At 45.2% G+C, this 23236-nt stretch overlaps 1 protein-coding gene across 1 annotated transcript in view; it reads right to left on the minus strand.

The window, feature by feature from the left end:
* The window catches only part of ADAMTS17 (ADAM metallopeptidase with thrombospondin type 1 motif 17), a 196237-nt gene that overhangs the window by 17846 nt on the left and 155155 nt on the right, over positions 1-23236 (minus strand). The window contains exons 18-20 of the mRNA XM_058156831.1: positions 21910-22067; positions 11652-11811; positions 9834-9969 (exon numbers count right to left, since the gene is read on the minus strand). Of these exons, the coding sequence (XP_058012814.1) occupies positions 9834-9969; positions 11652-11811; positions 21910-22067 (454 nt within the window). The remainder of the gene's footprint in view (positions 1-9833; positions 9970-11651; positions 11812-21909; positions 22068-23236) is intronic.

Here is a 23236-nt window from a genome sequence, read left to right on the forward strand (position 1 = left end):
CTTAAGTGACCTGTTACCACCACTATTCATTGGCTGACCTTGTTACCATCTCTCCATTCAGTCCCCATTGGCTGATCTATCCCAGTCTGTGAGATTTTTTTAAAAAAAACAATCTCATAGAAAGTAGTGCAGAGACCATTAACAATTAAAAAGCAGATTTATTATAGAGACATATATATATATATACAGATACTTAGCTTATGTTTAGCTTAAGTCAGTGATGGCAAACCTTTTTGCCGTCGTGTGTACATAAAAGTAGGGGGAGGGCAGGAGGGTTGCGCGCATGTGTGCCCACACTCATAATTCAATGCGCCTTGCCCCCAGTGCATGCGTGCGTGTTCCCCCCACATTCTCCATGCTTTTGGCACACAATGGCATGGTGGACCCATTAGGCCTGTTTTTCGTCCTCCCCAGGCTCCAGAGGCTTTCTTGGAGCCTGAGGAAGGCAAAAACGGCCTTCCCTACCCCCCAGGAAGCCAGAAACAGCCTGTTTCCCAACTTCCAGTGGGCCTGAAAGGCCCAAAAATCAGATGGCTGGCATGCACACGCGCACTGGAGCTGAACTAGGGCAACACTCATGTGCCCACCGATATGGCTCCGCCTGCCACCTGTGGCACGCATGCCATCGGTTCGCCATCATGGCCTTAGGTCATGAGAGGCGTAGATATGGAGTCACCAAGGCTCCTATTCTTTACAGGAATAATTCTATTTCTCTCACAGTCCATGAATATTCATACTCTGACAAGTGTCTCCCACCCCAGGTGCCTTTTGACTCTGAAGTGCTGCCCAACTTGGTGCATATGCTCTCAGTATACATAAAAGAAAAGATACGTTCATCAAGAATCATAAGGTACAACACTTAATGATAGTCATAGGGTACAAATAAGCAATCAAGAAACAATCAGGAATCGAACCGAACCGAACCGAACCGGACCGGACCGGACCGGACCGAACAGAACAGAACAGAACAGAACAGAACAGAACAGAACAGAATAGAATTCTTTATTTGCCAAGTGTGATTGGACACACAAGGAATTTGTCTTGGTGCATATGCGCTCAGTGTACAGAAAAGAAAAGATACATTCGTCAAGAATCATAAGGTACAACACTTAATGATAGTCATAGGGTACAAATAAGCAATCAAGAAACAATCAGGAATAGAATAGAATAGAATAGAATAGAATAGAATAGAATAGAATGAATAGAATAGAATAGAATAGAATAGAATAGAATAGAACAGAACAGAACAGAACAGAACAGAATAGAATAGAATAGAATTCTTTATTGGCCAAGTGTGATTGGACACAAGGAATTTGTCTTGGTGCATATGCTCTCAGTGTACATAAAAGATCATCAAGTAAAGTACAACACTTAATGATAGTCATAGGGTACAAATAAGCAATCAGGAAACAATATCAATATCAATATCAATCAATATAAACTGAAGGTTATGATGAAAAGGAATGCATCTGATAAATGCTGTTATGGCATCCATTAAGCACTTGGGGCAACGTGTTCTGAAGGCAGCTTTTCCCTCTAATTTGAAAAACTCCATGTCAAAAGAAAGCAGTCGAGAGCCCTAGATGTGTGGGAGCATGAAATAAAGCATGAAAAACCATCCCCTTTTCGGGGAGTTAAAATTCTACTCTGGCTCCTTTTGAGCCTGTCAACTTGATTAGCAATCTCACCGCCACTTCCATCACAAAGCAAACTCATCTTTGTCTTTGGTCTGCTTCTAAAACACCCAGCAGGCACAGGAATTAAGGTACAAGGAACGGTTTGAATGGGCAAAGACCGCAGCGAGCCAGCCATCTTAATTAAAAGAAAATTAAACCCAGGAGCAAAAATTAGGGTCTTTGGTTAACCGTTATTGGCTGAAAACTCAAATCAGATGGATGGCGGTGTAGCACGATGGGTGGGATGGGGAAAAGAGAACGACACTGCTAATTTATCGTCACGCCTCAAGAACAAGAAGGTTGCTATGAAGACTTGGCCCGACTGCGGCGGGACTGTAGCTGAATGTGATCTATAGCTGCGTGGAGAGAGAGAGAGAGAAAATAGTTTGTAACTTTGACGGAAGGGAAAAGAAAGGCAGCAGAAAAGAAGGCTGGCTCCCCCCCCCCATTTTTTTTTCCAGTTCAGTGGTGTGTAAGAAAAGACAGGAAAACGGGCTCAAGAAGGGCCAGGAATTCTGAAGATGGTGTGGTGGGGAGGGAAATGCAGGGTTTGGGATCTGCTCCTTTCAAGCATTGCAAAGCTGCTAAAGGAACAGGGTGTCGTGTCCCACTCCTCCGCTGACGGCCGGGTCAGGGAAATCCGAATCAGGCTTGCCTCTGCAGCTCTGCCCAAAGTCCTAGCAAAGTCCTCAGAGCAGGCAGGAGACCAGTAAGTGACTTCAGCAAGATAAGTTCGACTTTGCCTGACTCAGAGACTGCTAGAAAGCAGATCCTTTATATAGGCCATGGGGTGTGGCTCCATGACTCAGCACTCATTAAGGCCTGCCCCTCCCTTCCTTCTGTTGCCTCCGCCTATCCAGTCTTCTGATGCGAGGGTCACTCCAATCAGCTGTTGTTGGAAGTAAACTTTCCTCAGGCTCACATGCTGTGGAGGAGGGGGAGGGGTCTAGCTGCTCCGTTTGCCTGGGCATGGAGCCAGGGCTGGGGCCGGGGGGTGCTCCCTCCTCTGCAGCCTGCTTGGGCATGGAGCCAGGGCTGGGACCGGGAGGTGCCCCCTCCTCTGCAGCTTGTCTGGGCATGGAGCCAGAACTGGGGCCGGGAGGCATACATTCCTCCGTGTTCGGGAGCAGATAAGCAGACCCCGGCTGCGGTGAGAGTGGACAAGACACAACACAGGGTTCCCCCCACCTCAAACTCAGAATTATAAAATAACAGAGTTGGAAGGGACCTTTGAGATCTTCTAGTCCAGTGATGGCTAACCTTTTTGCCATCGCGTGCTAAAAGCAGGGGAAGTACAGAGGGGTCGTGCGTGTCCACACCCATAATTCAATGCCCCACTGTACCCCTCCGTGTATACGCATGCGACCTCGCCCCATGGTCCCCCTGCTTTTGGCATGTGACGGTAAAAAGATTACTGGTGGGCACGGTAGGCCCATTTTTCGCCCAAGAGTCTTTCTTGGAGCCTGGGGAGGGTGAAAACAGCCTTCCCTCCCTCCCTCGGATGCCCTCCGGAGGCCAAAAACAACTTCCCAGAGCCTCTGCGGGTTCCCTGTACTTAACCTGGCATCCAAAATGGGCTGCGTGGAGACTCCTGGGAGGGGAGGGGAGGGGTGACGTGAGCGGGGCCAGCCAAAAATCAGCTGGCTGGCACACGCATGTGCACTGGAGCTGAGCTAGGGCAACGACTCGCGTGGCCACAGATATGGCTCCGTGTGGTTAAAGTTGGCCATGGGTTCGCCATCACAGTTCTAGTTCAACCCCTTGCTCAAGCAGAAGACCCTATAACAGAGTTCCCCAACCTTTCCGGGTTGGTGGCCCAGAGCTGGGGTCGGGGAAGAAGGAGGGAAAGAGGGGATGGTTTTGTGGGACGGTCCCAGTTGTGGATAGGCCTGGTTTCGAATAGGCCATGGACCGGTAGTGGGCTGTGGCCCACAAGGTTGGGAACCCCTGCCCCACACTATTCAGGACAAATAGCTGTCCAATCTCTTCTAGAAAACCCCCAGCACAACTTCTGGAGGCAAGGCATTCCACTGATTAATTGTTCTCGTTGTTAGAAAAATTCTCCTTGATTCTTGGTTGGATCTCTAATGATCTTCTCACCCGTTACTTCTTGCTCTGCCCTCAGGTGCTTTGGAGAATAGGCTGACCCTTCTTCTCCATGACGGCCCCTCAAACAGAAGACTGCCATCAAGTCATCCCTAGTCCTTTTCTTCCTTAGATTAGACACACCCAGTTCCTGCAGTGAGTTGGGGTGTAGAGATTCTTCAAGATTTAAGAGTTTGAAGGCCAAATTTACATGGCAGCATTGCTTTTCGGAATGGAATTTGAGCTTAATACAATCATTTTTTAAAAAAGAAGTTGAAGACAAGGGAAGCAGGCAAACAGCTGCTCACGCGACATAATTCTCAGTTGTTCTGACTGATCAGCCTGCAGCATGAAAATCTTGCAGGCAATTCCTAAAGTATCTTTCCCATGTACATTTCATGACCTATGTATAATAGCATACTAAATCAAATGATGGCTTTAATCAAGCACACTGTTCTTCCATTCTATACTTTCTCACAAGCCAGTAAAGACAAAGAATGCAGAAGAACAGAGTTGGAAGGGACCTTGGAGGTCTTCTAGTCCAACCCCCTGCCCAGGCAGGAAATCCTACACCATTTCAGACAAATGGCTATCCAACATTTTCTTAAAAATTTCCAGTGTTGGAGCATTCACAACTTCTGCAGGCAAGTTATTTCACTTATTGATTGTTCTAACTGTCAGGACATTTCTCCATAGTTCTAAGTTGCTTCTCTCCTTGATCAGTTTCCACCCATTGCTTCTTGTTCTACCCTCAGGTGCTTTGGAGAACAGCCCGACTCCCTCTTCTTTGTTGCAGCTCCTGAGATATTGGAACACTGCTATCATGTCTCCCCTAGTCCTTCTTTTCATTAAACTAGACATACCCAGTTCCTGCAATTGTTCATCATATATTTTAGCCAGGGGTGAAATCCAGCAGGTTCTGATAGGTTCTGGAGAACCGGTAGAGGAAATTTTGAGCAGTTCAGAGAACCGGTAGCAGAAATTTTGAGTAGTTGAGGAGAACCGGCAAATACCACCTCTGGCTGGCCCCAGAGTGGGGAGGGAATGGGGATTTTACAGTATCCTTCCCCTGCCACCCCCACCAAGCCACACCACCCCCAGCAAGCCCCGCCCACAGAACCAGTAGTAAAAATATTTGGATTTCACCAACGATTTTAGCCTCCACTCCCCTACTTGTCCATGTTGTTCTTCTCTGCACTTTTCTATAGTTTCAACATCTTTTTTTTCATAAAGCTTATAAACAGTGGTTTGCAAGACATAAGAATGGCTGAATTTGACAGCAGGGGCTGAAGGAAAAGCAAAACGACGGTGTGGAAATATGGCACCAAACATGAATTCGGTCAAAGGATGTCAAACAATGGTGATTAAGGATTACGAATTTGGTTGGTAGACAGAAATAGGATCCAATGCTTTCATCAAACAGACATAAGGGGCAGCACCAGGGGTGAATGTAAAATTTGTTACTACCGGTTCTGTGGGCGTGGCTTGGTGTGTGTGTGTGTGTGTGTGGGTAATGTGACTGGGTGGGCGTGGCCAATTTTTTTTTACTTTTAAAAGCATTTTTTCTACAACCTCTTTGGCCGAAGAGGTTTTAAAAAAATGCTTTTAAAAGCCTCTGATGATCAGGCGACTCAGCTGGGATCGCCAGAGGAGCCTTCTAAAAGCATTTTTTCTACATGAAAAAAGAGGTTGTAGAAAAAATGCTTTTAAAGTGTTCTGACGATCCCAGCTGAGTTGCCTGATCGCCAGATCCCTTTAAAAGCGTTTTTTTTACAACCTCTTCAGCCGAAGAGGTTGTAGAAAAATGCTTTTAAAAGCTTTTTTTTTTTTACTTTTAAAAGCATTTTTTCAGTCAAAGAAAAAATGCTTTTAAAAGTAAACAAAAAAACCAAACATCTGATGATCGTGCGGCTCAGCTGGGCATGGGGGCAGGAGCAGGGATTTTTGCTACTGGTTCTTCGAATGACCCACTGCCATCGTTACTGGATCGGGCAATCCGGTTCCGAACTGGGAGCATTTCACCCCTGGGCAGCACTGTCAATATAGAGCTTAATCTCTTTTGTTCATGTGTGCATCAAATGACACATGCACACACAAAAACAAATACTTTTATTTAGTTGACAAACAAGCCATAACCTAGTAGCACGTGTGAACTAAGTAGAGATTTTTCATCTTGATTTTATTCTCCAGGGTCCTTTACTTCACAAAATCTGCCACCAAAGATTTGCCTTTGCTGTATATCATTTTTCTGGTACTCAGGAAGTCCCAAACAATTTATCTTACTATTAGTGAAATTTAGGATAAAGAAAGCACAAAATTATTAACTAGAGAAGGATGAAGAACACAAGCTGAAGTACCGTAGCAGAGATAACAAATGTGAATTATACAAGAAATATTTCACCAGATCCACTTTACAAATTGTCTAAAATCGCTGAAGAGCTACCAGTACTTTTACACATTTCATTCATTAAAGAAAAGCTAGGGAAAACAAAAAGAAGGAATTCTCCTCCAAAGAAAAAATCCTAATCTTAAAAGTCAAGCACCTCTAAAGACAAGTGGGACTTCCACTGTGAGAGGAGCTTTAATTTTAAATTGTTGTATTTTACACTATCTGGGAATGGTGGCCACTCTTAAAGATTATGTCTTTAATAAAGGTAAAGGTTCCCCACGCACATATGTGCTAGTTGTTCCCGACTCTAGGGGGCGCTGCTTATCTCCATTTCAAAGCCGAAGAGCCAGCGCTGTCCGAAGACGTCTCCGTGGTCATGTGGCCGGCATGACTCAACGCCAAAGGCGCACGGAACGCTGTTACCTTCCCACCAAAGGTGATCCCTATTTTTCTCCTTGCATTTTTTATGTGCTTTCGAACTGCTAGGTTGGCAGAAGCTGGGACAAGTCACAGAAGCTCACCCCGTCACGCGGCAGCACTAGGGATTCGAACCGCTGAACTGCCAACCTTTCAATCGACAAGCTCAGCGTCTTAGCCACTGAGTTACCACGCCCCTCTTATGTCTTTAATAACAACTATTAAAAACTAAGTATATTGAATGAAATGTACAATTACAGATTTCTGTACAACATCTTGTACAGCGAATTATTAACTCTGTATAATCTTTTAAGGTTTGTTTTTTTTTTGTCCTGCTCAAACTTTCACACTACAGGATAGAAAAACTAAAGATAATCTTGTTTAGCGACTACCACGTTTAATGAATGTTTGAAATTACAGCGGTGATAAAAAAAATAACTTTCCAACCAATCCATGCATTTATGACCTTTGCAGGTCGGTAAAGCAAAGGAAAGCTGAAATAAGATCATAAGCACTGTTGTGGTGTTTGCTTTGCTTAATGATTGAGCGGCCAATTCTAATTTTGGTTGCTAAACGAGGATTACCCATATTGCAATTTTACAGCTGGATAATCAAAGAAAGCATAACAACTTTGGAAGAATTGAATATCAAACAGTCAAACACAAACACTTCAGATCTTAAGGGTAATCCCCCCCCCCAATCTCTCTTTCTGGTGAATATCATGTTTAACATCCCAGATTTACTGTGTAACTCTATCACAATGTCAGACAGCAGGCTAAAAATTATAGTTCCTGTGCTCCTTTCCTACAACACATGCAGACAAAAAGCAGAGTCTGATGTGAAAAACAGAAGAACATATTGTTTAGGAATCCTATAATAGTTCCACTTGAACTTGGAAAACAAACTCACAGTTTCTGAAAAGAAGATAGATCTCTTTATTTAAAAACAACAAAAACAAAAACCCTCTATCCACGGTGAAATAGAACGGTCTCTTTAAGATGTTCTCGGTCAACGAATATGCCAAGCATGCATTTCTAATATCTGGGTGGGCAAACACAAATGGAAATTTAAATTCTATAGAGATGAAGGGAACGCGTTTCAGAAAACGTATTTCCATTTGGCAGCCTCTGAAGTGTGAATGTATGGTCAACTTGGAAGGGTTCAGAAAATGCTGAGCAGGGTGTGGCCAGCTTGAAGCATTGTCTGGCCATGTGCACATGAATCAACAACAGTCCCACTCTTAGTTGCCTGACCTCTAAAGTGACCATAAGCTTCTTCAAAAGACATTTTAGAGGTCAGCAAGATTGCCTTTAGGGACATGGTGGCTCAGTGGCTAAGACACTGAGCTTGTCAAACGAAAGGTCAGCAGTTCAGCGGTTTGAATCCCTAGTGCCGGGTAAGGGGGTGAGCTCCTATTACTTGTCCCAGCTTCTGCCAACCTAGCAGTTCGAAAGCACGCAAAAAATGCAAGGAGAAAAATAGGGACCACCTTTGATGGGAAGGTAACAGCGTTCCGTGCGCCTTTGGCGTTGAGTCATGCTGGCCACATGACCACGGAGACGTCTTTGGACAGCGCTGGCTCTTTGGCTTTGAAATGGAGATGTGCACCGCCCCCTAGAGTTGGGAACGACTGGCACATATGTGTGAGGGGAACCTTTACCTTTACTTTAAGATTGCCTTGGTTGTGGACATTTGTCCACTTAGTTTCTAGGGATGGCCCAGTAGTTATTTTGTGATGTTGGTGGGGAAAAAAGGGCTTCCATTATGCACAGTTTCTAATTGTCTGTCCTGTAGATGAAGGGAAGCAATCAACGTGAAGATTATTTCCTTTACTCTGTTTCTGACCAAATAGCAAATGAATGTCTTAGTAGACAAAAAGTGCCACTGGATAGAGGAACCCCCCGCCCTCCCCGCCCCCCAAGATGGAGCCTGCTTAGCATAATTACCGGTATCCTTACTTTTACAGCTTTGACCAGCTGATGAATCAAAACTTCTATTACAGAAAGTATAAAAGCAGTTAGAAGTCCCTATCCAATGGGTCTCATTCTTCAGTGCTTCAAACTCTACTGATCAATTTAATAGGCAGAAGAGGCCCCTTGGGTGCAATCCCGAAACATCTGGAGCACCACTTGAACACCGTTGGCATTGACAAAAATCACCCGCTGTCAATTGCAAAAGGCAGCTTTGCTTGGAATAGCTTACATCCTGAGAAGGTACCTTGAGGATCATTCAACAACATCTGGCTATCCCAGGTTCTTGGGAAAGCACACAAAAGATGCAGGAAAACGCCAAACCCAGTAGGAACATCTGGAGGACTGCGCACCCAACCATAATAATAATGGAACTGAAAGGATGTCGCTCTTGAATAATAGCTAGTATGAGCACAGGGATTGCCTGTTCATAAAATGTCTACCACGTGTCGCATGGTTGATCTCCAAAATGACTTTTCTAGAAGGAAGATTGATTTGCGCCCAACATCTCTCCTAGCTCACAGGAGTGTCTCTTTCAGCCCCAGCTCACTTCCATCCTTTTTTCTAGATAGGTACCCACTGTGGCACAGTGGTTAGAGTGCAGTACTGCAGGCTACTTCTGCTGACTGCCGGCTGCCTGCAATTTGGCAGTTCAAATCTCACCAGGCTCAAGGTTGACTCAGCCTTTCATCCTTCCGAGGTGGGTAAAATGAGGACCCAGATTGTTGGGGGCAAATATGCTGATTCTGTAAACCACTTAGAGAGGGTTGCAAAGCATTGTAAAGCGGTATATAAGTCTAAGTGCTGTTGCTATTGCTACCATAGACCTAGTGATGCTCATGAAGACCCCTACTATAAATGTTTCTTTTGCATCACAAAGGTGACCTTTGTCCTTTACCTATTCCAGGGGTCTGCAATCTTAAACACTCAAAGAGCCATTTGGACCCCTTTCCCACAGAAAAGAAAACACCGGGAGCCATAAAACCCTTCCCGTGCCTGACTTATTTCTTACACGGTCACAAAACTAGCATATGTAGTTGAACTAAACCTTCTGTTTTCTTCTGAAACGTTTCTTTTCTTTGAATTATTCATGGTTTGGCCTACCGGGGGTTGAAAAGCTCAATAAATTGCGGGCTGACAGGTGCCACAGATTGGCGATTGTGATGCATATTTTGAGTGACAGGGAGCCGCAGCAGAAGGGTGAAAGAGCCACATGCGGCTCCAGAGCCGCAGGTTGCTGACCCCTGACCTATTCCTAGAGAAAATTATTTCTGATTTTTGCAACGACGTTCTTACCTGGACTGGCAAGGATGGGCATTGCACCTTCTGACCTGTGGCTCAGGACGGGTTGCCCGCTGGCAAGCGCTGTCGTTCACCAACATCATAGACTTGTTAACAATCTGGGTGCACGACACAGTAGTTTTCCTTTCCCCTGGATGCAAAAGAAAGGAAGAAAAAGTCATTCTGGCAAGGCAGAGCTATTTATTAAAATATTTATCTGCTGTTGTTTGGCAATGGATTTCAGAAATATTGTTGCAGCAGAAAATAGCAGAATCCTACTTGACTGTAAGCAAATTGCCAGTGGGGTTATTCCCCCACCCACCCAAAATTGCTACTTTGCAAAGTAGCCACTTAGGAACCTGAAGCAAAAACAGATCATATGACATATTTCTTGGCAGGCAAGAAACATTTCTCCCATCATGTAATAGTTATGGAGCAGTTTGGGGAGGCCTTTGCTTTCTACTTAGGTGGAAGGAAGATTTGATTGTCTCCAGCTCATTGTCTTGAATTTCTGATCCCTCTCCAGACCAGTTTTGTCTGCAATGATGGAAAACATTTGATCATCAATCTTCCCAGATCAGTCAATTCAAGAGCTATCGAGTTCAGTAGGGGGAAAAAAAGAGTTTACATTCCAGGTCAAATGCTGAGATTTCCAGTTAAAATGGTCTCAGGTTTGCTGGATTAAAGAGGATTTTTTTAAACCCAGGCTTCTTGGAAGCTTCATCAGATATGATAGCTTCAGGGATTGAGTGGGGAAGGATAACAATGCTTGGCTTATCCAGGGGCTCCATCTATGATTCATAAGAAGTCAGTAGGATTGCTTTAGTTGTGGGCATCCCAAAGGGGCTTTTTCAAGAGGCGATTGGATTGTCTGGTTTTTCTTTGAAGATATTTCACTTCTCATCCAAGAAGCTTCTTCAGCTGTTAGAGCTGTCCTGTCCTGTCCTATTCCATACAATACCACACCACACCGCACCACACCACACACACCACTCAACTCCATATCATTCTACTCTACTCTACTCTCCCTACCCTACCCTACTCTATTTTACTTCCATGCCATGCCATGCCATGCCACTCCACTCCTATCCCATTCCATTCCATTCCATACACCATTCCATATCATTCTACTCTACTCTCCGTACCCTACTCTACCCTCCCCTACTCTATTCTACTTCCATGCCATGCCATGCCATGCCATGCCATGCCATGCCATGCCATGCCATGCCATGCCATGCCATGCCATGCCATGCCATGCCATGCCATGCCATGCCATGCCATACCATACCATACCATACCATACACCATTCCATATCATTCTACTCTACTCTACTCTACTCTACTCTACTCTACTCTACTCTACTCTACTCTACTCTACTCTACTCTACTCTACTCTACTCTCCCTACACTATACTACCCTATTCTACTTTCATTCCATTCCATTTCACTCCACTCCACTCCTATCCTATCCTTTCTGAAGTCTCCTGTTCTGTTCTGTTCCATTCCACTCCACTCCACTCCACTCCACTCCACTCCACTCCACTCCACTCCACTCCTATCCTATCCTATCCTATCCTATCCTATCCTATCCTATCCTATCCTATCCTACTTTGAAATTATGATGGTCCAAGTGCTGAACAGTAAGTCAATTGTCTAAAAAAACAACAACTGTAGTTTGGAATAAAATTAGTAAACGTTTTTATTCCCTGCAACCTAGGACTCATTTGTCTGTAGTTTATAAATAATGGAAGTCATCTTAACAATTCCAGCTAGTTAGGGAGGAGTACCAAAGGAGTACCAAAGGAGTACTTTGGATAAATAAATGAATGTTACCTCCTCCGCACTGTACATTGCAGTCCTCCCATCCACTGTGCGTCCATATGTACAGCGATTCCTGCTGATGTTCTGGCTCGCTTCTATTTTCAGCAGAATAATTCACAGGGATGGTATATTCGTAATGTATCCCATAGTTCTGGTCATGGAATAACAGTATCTGGTTGAAAGAACCAATATTTATTTACTAGCTGGACGCCTCTGCTTCACTACGAAACTATGTGATCTGGCGTGATAAATTGACACTTAAAGCCTGAAACGTAATGTATATCTCGTTTTGCATTTCTTCCTTATAACCTCTATTCTAATAGCAAATCCTTCACAAAAGTTATTGCATCACATTCTTGATTCAATTATATTTCCATTGATATATAATTTTAGGGTACTACTAAAAAAAAAAGTGGTATTATTAGCTAGTTTTAGAAAATATACTTTCCCCAAAAGATTTCCACAATTTTGGCCACTACTGCAGTGGTGGGTTTCAAAACTTTTTACTACCGGTTCTGTGAGTATGGCTTGGTGGGCGTGGCAAGGGAAGGATACTGTAAAATCTCCATTCCCTCCCCACTCCAGAGGAAAGTTACTGTAAAATCCCCATTTCCTCCCAATCAGCTGGGACTCGGGAGACAGAGAATAGATGAGGGCAGGCCAGTCAGAGGTGGTATTTGCCGGTTCTCCGAACTACTCAAAATTTCCACTACTGGTTCTCCAGAACTGGTCAGAACCTGCTGAAACCCACCTCTGCACTACTGTACCTATCTCTCTCTTCAGGGTAAGGCAAAAAACCCACCAAGGTTTCTTTCAATGGGAAGAGTCGATGTGAGTTCAATTGCTTGGATACGTTTTGTTTTTATATTTCTTTAAAGACTAATTGTACTGTAACTTGAAATAGTACTATAACACTCCTAAAAAAACCCAAACAGCAGCATGTAATCAAAGAAACACAAGCCAGATTCTTTGATTATGCAGCTGGGAATGCTAAAATAGCATATTTTGAAGTTAATAACTCCCCAACCTTGTTCTCGATCCACATCCCATCAGTTGGGAGGGGCACTAATTGACCTTTAGCAAAGAAGAGTCATTAATCAACTTCTAGATCAGTTTTCCAAACTTGGTGTGCTCCAGATGTGCTGGGTTTGCAAATCCCAGTTTTTTCCTAGTTGATATGGTTAAGACTAAGCTATAAGAGAAGTCTGGCAACTGTAGTTCACCGCACAACCTTAGAGGACCAGTTTAGGAAAGACTATTTTTGTTTGAGGCTGTTATTTTCTTCGCCTCAGAGACATTTTGAGGATTTAGGGTTTAATGAGCTGTGTAAGGTTGTTTTGTGGTCTTTTTTTCCCTTTTTAAAAAAAAAATATGCTGCTCTGGATGCTAATCTATAGTAAAGGTAAAGGTTCCCCTCGCACATATGTGCTAGTCGTTTCCAACTCTAGGGGGCGGTGTTCATCTCCGTTTCAAAGCCGAGGAGCCAGCGCTGTCTGAAGATGTCTCCGTGATCATGTGGCCGGCATGACTCAATGCCAAAGGCGCATGAAACGCTGTTGCCTTCCCACCAAAGGTGGTCCCTATTTTTCTACTTGCATTTTTTACATGCTTTCGAACTGCTAGGTTGGCAGAAGCTGGGACAAGTAACGGGAGCTCACCCCATTACGCGGCACTCAGGATTCGAACCGCTGAACTTCCGACCTTTCGATCGACAAGCTCAGTGTCTTAGCCACCGAGCCACCCTGTCCCATGTTTACCTTTATGTAAGTAAAGCTATATAAAATAAAGCAGTGCTCTTAATGAAGTAGATCAGTAGAAGCTTGTAGGAGGTTGAGCACAAAGCACCTAAATTAAAGGGATTAATGTTTTAGCAGTCAGTAGTGCTTTTTCCGGATGAAACTCCTTTGTTGGGGGCTGAGCTCAGAATGCCTAAAGGTACGTTCCCGACCTTTGAGCAGATTGGAATTAAGAATGAGCAGACAAGGGGACAGAACTCCTTTCCACCCTGCCAAATGGCAGGGGTGCCATTAAGAATTGAGAAGCCACTCAACAGACTGAAAATGAATACGGAAGTGCATGATCTAATAGGTAGCATGGAACTTTTCCAACTAATCTAAGCCATCTGTAACTGCTTTCTCCTCTCCGAACAAGGCAAACCAGGAGAAATCAAGTGCTGGCTTTGATGGGACGTTCTTGAATTACAAAAAAACGTTGGGAGTAGAATGGACCCAGGACACCCTCTTAGCCTTTTGAGTGATGTTTTGAGGAAGCACTTCAAAAGAGTGGATGAGGTCAGACTGAAGAAGCCGATGGAGCCGGGACAAAAAACAAAATTTGATTGAATGAAACATGAATTTCGGTCCCGCTGGTAAGATCATTCCCCATATGTTTATTTAATTTCCTTCTGCTGTATTTAATTTGGGGACCATTTCTGTGAATACGGGGACCATTTCTGGGAAGATAACAATATGTGTTTTCTATGAACATGTCCCCTTCAGGCACGGGGGGCTTCAAAAATTTTAGCAAGGGGTTCTTTGCCCGGTTGCTGGGTGGGCGTGGCCATGGTGGGCGTGGTCTAGTTGGCCTCCTGCACCACAGCCGGGGGAGGGGGCGTTTTTGCCCTCCCTGGGCTCCGGAGGCTTTTCTTGAGCCTCCGGGAGGGTGGAAATGGCCTCCCCAGGCTCCGGAAGCCCTCTGGAGGCCAGAAACAGGCCTATTTCCGGCCTTCCCAAACTTCCAGTAGGCCTGTTTTTCACCCTCCCTGAGCTTCCGCACGTGCCCTGCACTTACCTGCATCCAAAATGGGCCACATGGGGACTCCTGGGAGGGGTGGGGAGGGGTGGGAGGGGCCATCCGGGAGTGGGATTTGGGGGTTCTCCGAACTGCATAGAATCTTAGCTAGAGGTTCTCCCGAACCCCTGCAAGCCCCCAGCAGCCCACCCCTGCCTTCAGGACCAGCATTCAATTTGAGTTCTTGATCCAGTTGGTCCAGAATGCAGCTGCGCGGGTGATAGAGGGAGCTGCTCGTGGCTCCCATATAACACCCATCCTGCGCAAGCTGCACTGGCTGCCTGTGGTCTTCCGGGTGCACTTCAAGGTGTTGGTTACCACCTTTAAGGCGCTCCATGGCTTAGGACCGGGTTACTTACGGGACCGCCTACTGCCGCCGTTTGCCTCCCACCGACCCGTGCGCTCTCACAGAGAGGGACTCCTTAGGGTGCCGTCAGCCAAGCAATGTCGGCTGGCGGCCCCCAGGGGAAGGGCCTTCTCTGTGTGGGCGCCAACCCTATGGAACGAACTTCCCCCTGGACTCCGACAACTTCCTGACCTTCGGACCTTTCGCCACGAGCTGAAGACGTATCTATTTTTCTGCGCAGGACTGGCTTAGAATTTTTAGACGCTATTATTGGGTTTTTAATTTTTAATTGGTTTTTTAGGGTTTTAAATGTATTTTAAGTTTGGGCCAAATTTTGAATAAGTTTTTTAGTTATTGTTTTATTTGTATTGTATTTATTGACTGTCATTTTTATTTGGCTGTTAACTGCCCTGAGTCCTTCGGGAGAAGGGCGGTATACAAATTAAAATATTATTATTATTATTATTATATTATTATTATTATTAGCTCTGACCATTTGGAGGATGATGGCTACTAATAGGCCATTTTATAGCGTGGGGGGGGGGGACGGTAGAGCAAACATACCCTTTGACAGATATTTAGCCTATTGCTTTTATCGAAGAGTTGAAACTGCTTTGTTGACTTTATTATTTAAAAGGCTCCAGTTAGTCCAGAATGCGGCCGCGCGGGTGATAGAGGGAGCACCGCGTTGCTCCCATATAACACCCATCATGCGCGGTCTACACTGGCTACCGGTAGCCTTCCGGGTGCAATTCAAGGTTTTGGTTACCATCTTTAAAGTGCTCCATGGCTTCAGACCGGGATACCTTCGAGACCGCCTTCTGCCACTGATTGCCTTCTAACGACCCATGCGCTCCCACAGAGCGGGCCTCCTCAGGGTGCCGTCGACCAAACAATGTAGGTTGGCGACCCCCAGGGGGAGGGCCTTTTCTGTGGCGGCACCAGCCCTGTGGAACGAGCTTCCTCCGGGATTACGACAACTCCCCGACCTCCGGATCTTCAGACGCGAACTGAAGACTTTATTATTTCAGCGTGCTGGACTAGCCTAAGAATAAAATGTTTTAACTAAATTTTAAGGTTTTTTTAATGGGTTTTTATCATTTTTAGTGATTTGGCCATGATAATATTTAGTTTTAATTGGGTTTTTAATGCTTATTTATTATATTGTTTTTTAATATGCCTGTGAACCGCCCTGAGTCCTACAGGAGATGGTGCGGTATAAAAGTATGATAAATAAATAAATAAATAAATAAATAAATAAATAAATAAATAAATAAATAAATAAATAAATAAATAAATAAATAGCTGGTGGGGGAAAGAAAAAAAAACAATAGTTATCCTGATGCAAGGATGTAGCAAGGACTGGTAAGTATCTCCCATCCTTGACTTTTACAAGTTGTAAAAAGGCCCTGAATCCAACTCAGCTGGAGGGAAACAGCTTCGTGAGGGCTGATCTGCGTGTCTCAAAGGTGCTTTTTCCAAAAGGAAACCAGACTTTTGGGGTTTTTTCCCCCCTTGGAAACGTTTTGCTTCTTGCACATACACAAAAAAATTCTTTAGTTCAGCTTTTCAGAACTGAATAAGTTTTTTGGATTAGAAGCGAAACAGTTTCAAAGAAACACCTCCCCCCACCCCCCAAAAAAAGTCCAGTTGCCTTTTAGAAAAAGCACCTTTGGGATAACCATAACCTGGATGACTGACATTTAGTTGACCTGAATGATGAACTAGTCTGAAAATATCAAAGCTTTACTGAGCCATCATGGGAAGACTTAGTCTGCTCGCTCTCTTTTACCACAATTAACTTCATCTTGTTGTCACAATGATGAAATTACAGATTATAGATTAACAGAGTTGGAAAGGACCTTGTAGGTCTTCTAGTCTAACCCCCCCATCAGTCCAATCTCTGCCATTTGATAGACTAGACTAGACTAGACTAGACTAGACTAGACTAGACTAGAATAGACCTTGTATGTCATCTAGTCCAGCCCCCTACTCAAGCAGGAGACCCTATACCATTTCTGACAAATGGCAGAGTCCAGTCTCTTCTTGAAAACTTCCAATGATGAAGCTCCCACAACTTCTGAAGGCAAATTCTGTTCCATGAGTTGATTGCTCTCACTGTCAGAAAATGTCTCCTTATTTCCAGGTTGAATCTCTCCTTGACCAGTTTCCATCCATTACTCCTTGTCTGGTCTTCAGGTACTTTGGAAAATAGCTTGGCCCCCTTCTCTCTCTGTGACAGCCCTTCAAATATTGGAAGACTGCTATCATGTCTCCCCTGGTCTTCCTCTTCACTAGACTAGCCGTGCCCAGTTCCTGCAACCGTTCTTCATATGTTTTAGTCTCCAGTCCCCTAATCATCCTGGTTGCTCTTCTCTGCACATTTTCTAGAGTCTCAACATCTTTTTTTATAGTGTGGTGACCAAAATGCAAGGGGAAGGAATATTACTTTATAATATTATTATAAATAAAATAATTAATATTAGAAATATATGTAAAATATATGTAATGTAAAAGATACATTAGGATTAGGGAGAAAAAAATGTATAAGTATTGGTTACTGACGCAAAACTGTTGAAAATAAAAAAGTGTTAGCATTTCTTTTTGTTTTAAAAAAAAGGTTAATAAAAATATTTTTTTTAAAAAATGCAAAGGGAAGGAGAAGAAATTATGCCTTTTCCCTTGAACTCCTTGGAGGACAGCTGAGAAAGAAAGAAATCTATGAGAAATGATCAACACTCAACCCAAGAGAGACCAGTTGACTGAATTACTTGAAAAGACCTGAGGGATGTATGGAAGCAAGCCCCCAGTAGAACAGGAAGTTTCCAGTTTGGTCTGACCACTTGAAATCTGGCTTCCAGCCACCACTCTGTCCCTAAGACAGGCCCTTCTCTTAGCTGCGCATCAAGATTCCAGCCAGCTGTTCCAGCACATGATGTCAGAGACCAGAGGTTGACAACTATACTCTCCCAAGTTTGATCCAGTCCCCTGGAGCATGCAAATTGATCACCGCTTAAATGCTTCTCTTGAAGACAGAGGTGCAGTTTGAAGGCATGCGGTGGTGAACATCTGCGGTGAAATTCTTCTTCGTTGGCACATCCCAGGGGCTGTTCTGGTCCCCTTTTTTTTCCTTATGAAAGCAGGATCTTTTTGGCCTTTATATTAAAAATAAAAATAAAAATTGTTCTGCTGGCTTGTATGAAAAGAGACAAATATCTTTTGCAAGACGGAGGGAGGTGGGCGAGAGAAAAGCCGACACATCTGTGGCTGCAGAAGGAGCTTTATGAGTCTGTGCCGGGAGCCAACGCTCCGGCAACCAGACAATTGGAGCTATAGTTTGAGAGCTTTTTGCAAGATCCAAGAAGCTTCAGCACCAGCCAGCACAAAGCCCCACCCTGCCCTTATTTAACCAAAGGAGATGTGAATAACTTAGCTCTACGGCTTGGAAAGAGCCAGCCTTCCTTGGACGCTCTGCTTGCCAAGCGGAGGTCTGAAACATACCTAACTGTAGACTCATTTCTCCAAGAAACATACTTACAGTAATGCAGTTCAGGCAAGTTCCATTAAAAAGGAGGAGAAGGAGAAGGAGAAGGAGAAGGAGAAGGAGAAGGAGAAGGAGAAGGAGGAGACGATGAAGAAGAAGAAGAAGAAGAGGAGGAGGAGGAGGAGGAGGAGGAAGAAGAGGAGGAGGAGGAGGAAGAAGAAGAGGAGGAGGAGGAGGAGAGGAAGAAGAAGAAGAGGAGGAAAAAGAAGATGAGGAGGAGGAGGAGGAAGAAGAGGAGGAGGAGGAGGAAGAAGAGGAGGAGGAAGAAGAAGAAGAAGAGGAGGAGGAGAGAGGAGGAGAAGAGGAGGAGAGGAAGAAGAGGAGGAGGAGGAGGAGAAGAAGAGGAGGAGGAGGAGGAAGAAGAGGAGGAGGAGGAGAGGAAGAAGAAGAGAAGGAGGAGGAGGACGGAGGAAGACGAAGAAGAAGAGGAGGAGGAGGAGGAGGAAGAGGAGGAGAAGAGGAGGAGGAAGAAGAAGAAGAAGAGGAGGAGGAGGAGGTAGAGGAGGAGGAGGAGGAAGAGGAGGAGGAGAAGAGGAGGAGGGAGGAAGACGAAGAAGAAGAGAAGGAGGAGGAGGAGAAGAGGAGGAGGAGGAAGAAGAAGAAGAGGAGGAGGAGGTAGAGGAGGAGGAGGAAGAAGAAGAGAAGGAGGAGGAGGAGGAGGAGGAGGAGAGGGAGAGGAAGAGGAGGAGGAAGAAGAAGAAGAGGAGGAGGAGGAAGAAGAAGAAGAGGAGGAGGAGGAGGAGGAGGAGGGAGAGGAGGAGGAGGAAGAAGAGGAGGAGGAGGAAAGGAAAAAAGGGAGGAGGAGGAGGAAGAAGAGGAGGAGGAAGGAAGGAAGGGGAGGAGGAGGAAGAAGAGGAGGAGGAGGAGGAAGAAGAGGAGGAGGAGGAGAGGAAGAAGAAGAGAAGGAGGAGGAGGAGGAAGAAGAGGAGGAGGAGGAAGAAGAAGAAGAGGAGGAGGAGGGGGAGGAGGAGGAGGAGGAGGGGAGAGGAGGAGGAGGAAGAGGAGGAGGAGGAAGAAGAAGAAGAGGAGGAGGAGGAGGAGGAAGAGGAGGAGGAGGGGAGAGGAAGAAGAAGAGGAGGAGGAGGAGGAGAAGAAGAGGAGGAGGAGGAGGAGGAAGAAGAGGAGGAGGAGGAGGAGAGAAGAAGAAGAGAAGGAGGAGGAGGAAGGAGGAGGAGAAGGAAGAAGAAGAGGAGGAGGAGAAGGAGGAAGAGGAGGAGGAGAGGAAGAAGAAGAAGAAGAGGAGGAGGAGGAGGTAGAGGAGGAGGAGGAGAGGAGGAGAAGAAGAGAGGAGGAGAGGAAGAAGAAGAAGAGGAGGAGGAGGAGGAAGAAGAGGAGGAGGAGGAGGAAGAAGAAGAAGAGGAGGAGGAGGTAGAGGAGGAGGAGGAGGAAGAGGAGGAGAAGGAAGAGGAGAGGAAGAAGAAGAGGAGGAGGAGGAGGAGGAGGAGGAAGAAGAAGAAGAAGAAGAAGAAGAAGAAGAAGAAGAAGAAGAAGAAGAAGAAGAAGAAGAAGAAGAAGAAGAAGAAGAAGAAGAAGAAGAAGAAGGAACTTCTCAATCTGGAAACAAGGCTGCAGAAACGAACGAGTTATCTGAAACTAATTTCGTGTGACGGTTCTATGGTGGGGCTCCCCTTGCCGACTCTTTCTCGTTCTTCCTTTGTTGGCTTCTGACAGAGGTCGTCATACCTTCATCCAGGTGATGGTGTTTTAAGTCTCTTAGAAAATTGGGGCGGGGGGGGGGAACATGCCAAAGCTTCCCTGAAAAGCAAGCTGCTTAAACCTGATCTCCCCTTGCAATGCACACCTGCAGAAATGTCCCAAACTTGTCCTAACGTGCCCTTCTTATTTCTTAAGAATTCAAGTGCAAGACCCTGCTGAGCAGGGGTGAAATCCAGCAGGTTCTGATTGGTTCTGGAGAACCGATTGCAGAAATTTTGAGTAGTTCGGAGAACCGGCAAATACCACCTTTGGCTGGCCCCAGAATGGGGTGGGAATGGAGATTTTGCAGTATCCTTCCCCTGGAGTGGGGTGGGAATGGGGATTTTACAGTATCCTTCCCTTGGAGTGGGATGGAATGGGGATTTTGCAGTATCCTTCCCCAGGAATGGGGTGAAAATGGGGATTTTGCAGTATTCTTCCCCTGCCACACCCACCAAGCCACGCCCATCAAACCAAACCACACCAACACCCACCAAGCCCAAAAAACCAGTAGTAAAAAAATTTGGATTTTACCACTGCTGCTGAGTGTGTATCTTACAACATGTTCCTGAAATATTCACAAAACGGTGGACTTTCCAGAGGGGTTTTATGCCACCCTTCCCCAGTCCATAATACTCCAAGATGCCCTGGAATTCTGTGAAACAAAACTTAAACACATCTGGGAAACACCTGCCTGGGCTACATAACGTTTCTCTGTTTGTTATTACTGTTATTATTTTCAAACTTTCTCAGCCAAGTTTTTCAAAACAGCAAACCATAAATCTTGCATAGTAACAAGTCATCACACATCACAAAAGCCTTCTAATGAAAACCCTAGTTCTGGACCCGATCCTAAACGTTATATATTTATATCTCATTCATTCTAACGAGCTCAGGATGGTCCATTTGGGGACTAGCCCAGTTTAATTGTAGTCTGCAATCTAGACGGGAACGCAGCCTACGACCAAGGCAGAGTGCTTTACACATAGTAAAATTAAAATTAAATAGATGGGAGGATGATCAAAGAGAGATCCAACCTAAAATTAAGAAGAAATGTCCTATCCATTGAGAACAATTAATCAGCGGGACGGTTTGCCTCCAGAAGTCGTGGGTGCTGCATTGCTGGAGGTTTTCAAGAAGAGACTGGACGGCCATTTGTCTGAAATGGTGTAGGGCCATGATGGCGAACCTATGGCATGCGTGCTAGAGGTGGCACATGGAGCCATATCTGTTGGCACACGAGTGTTGCGCTAGCTCAGCTCCAGCGCACATGCATGCACTAGCCAGCTGATTTTCAGGCCTTCTGGGCCCACTGGAAATCAGGAAATGGGCCATTTCCAGCCTCCGGAGGGTCTCCAGGAGGGTGGGGAAGGCTGTTTTCACCCTCCACAGGCTGCTAGAAAGCCTCTGGAGCCTGGGGAGGGCGAAAAACGTGTCTATCTGGCTCACCATGCCATCGTGTGCCAAAAGCGGGGGGGAGTGTAGGGGTCGTGTGGGCACACGTGGGAGGCGGGGTACATTGAATTATGGGTGTGGGCATGTGCAAGAGAGACCCTCCCTTCCACATGCTCCCCCTGTTTTTGGCATGCAACGGCCAAACGGTTACCCACCACTGGTATAGGGTCTCTTGCTTGAAGAGGAGGTTGGATTAGAAGACCTCCAAGGTCCCTTCCAAGTCTGTTATTTTGTTATGTGCAAATGATTTGGTAAGGACTTTGGCCAACCAGGAGAGTGAGACCAGGATCTTCCCGCCTCCACCGCTTTCTCTGGAGACGTGTTCCGTCTCTTTGGCATTAACAGGTAAATCGTTTTAGTGAGTATGGAAAGAAAAGAAGCCAGAAGAATACTAACATTTAAGATTGCCCAAAGAATACAATGAAAAGTTAGACAATTACCAAAAGATGAAGCGGTATTTTGGTTGGTCCTTTGGCAGACATCTTCTCCCACAGACCTCTTCGTACGTAACGGATGGTTGTTCCCGCTATCTGAAACTCACCAGGAAGTTCAATTTTCCAGTCGCTGTTAATGGATTTCTTACTGGAATCTTTCAAAGCTGCAAAGAATCAGATAGGCAGAGTGGTTGAGGAGAGTTCGCCTTACAATTTGAGGCCATAAATTCAAGCGAGTCCCCTCAGCAAATGAGCCATCCATATATCCATCCATCCATCCATCCATCCATCTTTCTATGCACTTCCTGTGTTTTTAGTCGGAGCTTTTGAAGTTCTAAAGGAAGCTCATGGGAATTGCTAATCACCTTTTTCCATACTTAACTTTTGTCAGGTTTCCCCCTCCCTTCCTGAATAGGAACCAATCAGTGCTGGGATTCAAATTTTTTTTACTACCGGTTCTGTGGGTGTGGCCTTGTGGGCGTGGCTTTGTGGAAGTGGCAGGGGAAGGATACTGTAAAATCTCCATTCCCACCCCACTCCAGGGGAAGGGTACTGCAAAATCCCCATTTCCTCCCGATCAGCTGGGATTCAGGAGGCAGAGAATAGATGGGGGCAGGGCCAGTCAGAGGTGGTATCTACCGGTTCTCCGAACTACTCAAAATTTCCGCTACTGGTTCTCCAGAACTGGTCAGAATCTGCTGAAACCCATCTCTGGAACCAACCCTCTCAGCCTGTTCTCCCCTCTTTCTCTCAACTCACATTCTTTCCAGCTCTGGATACCTCCAAAGTGTAAGGCATTTCCTGTCTAAAATAATTTGCAAAAAAATAAAATAAAATAAAAAATCAACCAAGCCAGGCAGCGTGGGATGAAAGTAGGTGGAAAGGAACTCGCTCGAGCATCAATTCAACACGAAGCAGCCAGGTTCATTTCCAAAGAGTGTGGGGCCAATCCAGAACAAAAAATAAAATAAAATAAAAATAAGGCATATTTCGCCTAAACTTCAGCTCCAGCCATCACCCCAAGGTTCAACCCAGCAGCATTTGCACAAACCTCAGACCTTATTAAAGTTACAATGGCAGGAAATTGTCCTTTTGAGTTTGCAATTGTTCTACTTTTCTGGCTGGATTCGTGCCCACGTTTTGCTGCGAGACTCTGACGAAGCAAAACTTCCGATTGTTATGTTCAGGCACAGTAACCAATCTGTAAACACATGGAGAATCCTCTTTGGAAAATAGCGACTCCTGTTTATCTGTTTCTCTGCTCATGGAAATAGAGAAACAGAACTTTCCTTGACTAATTTCCTCTCCCAACTCCACTTCATTCAGAGTCTTG

Source organism: Ahaetulla prasina, chromosome 13 (genome assembly GCF_028640845.1).
Source record: "Ahaetulla prasina isolate Xishuangbanna chromosome 13, ASM2864084v1, whole genome shotgun sequence".
Taxonomy (NCBI): domain Eukaryota; kingdom Metazoa; phylum Chordata; class Lepidosauria; order Squamata; family Colubridae; genus Ahaetulla; species Ahaetulla prasina.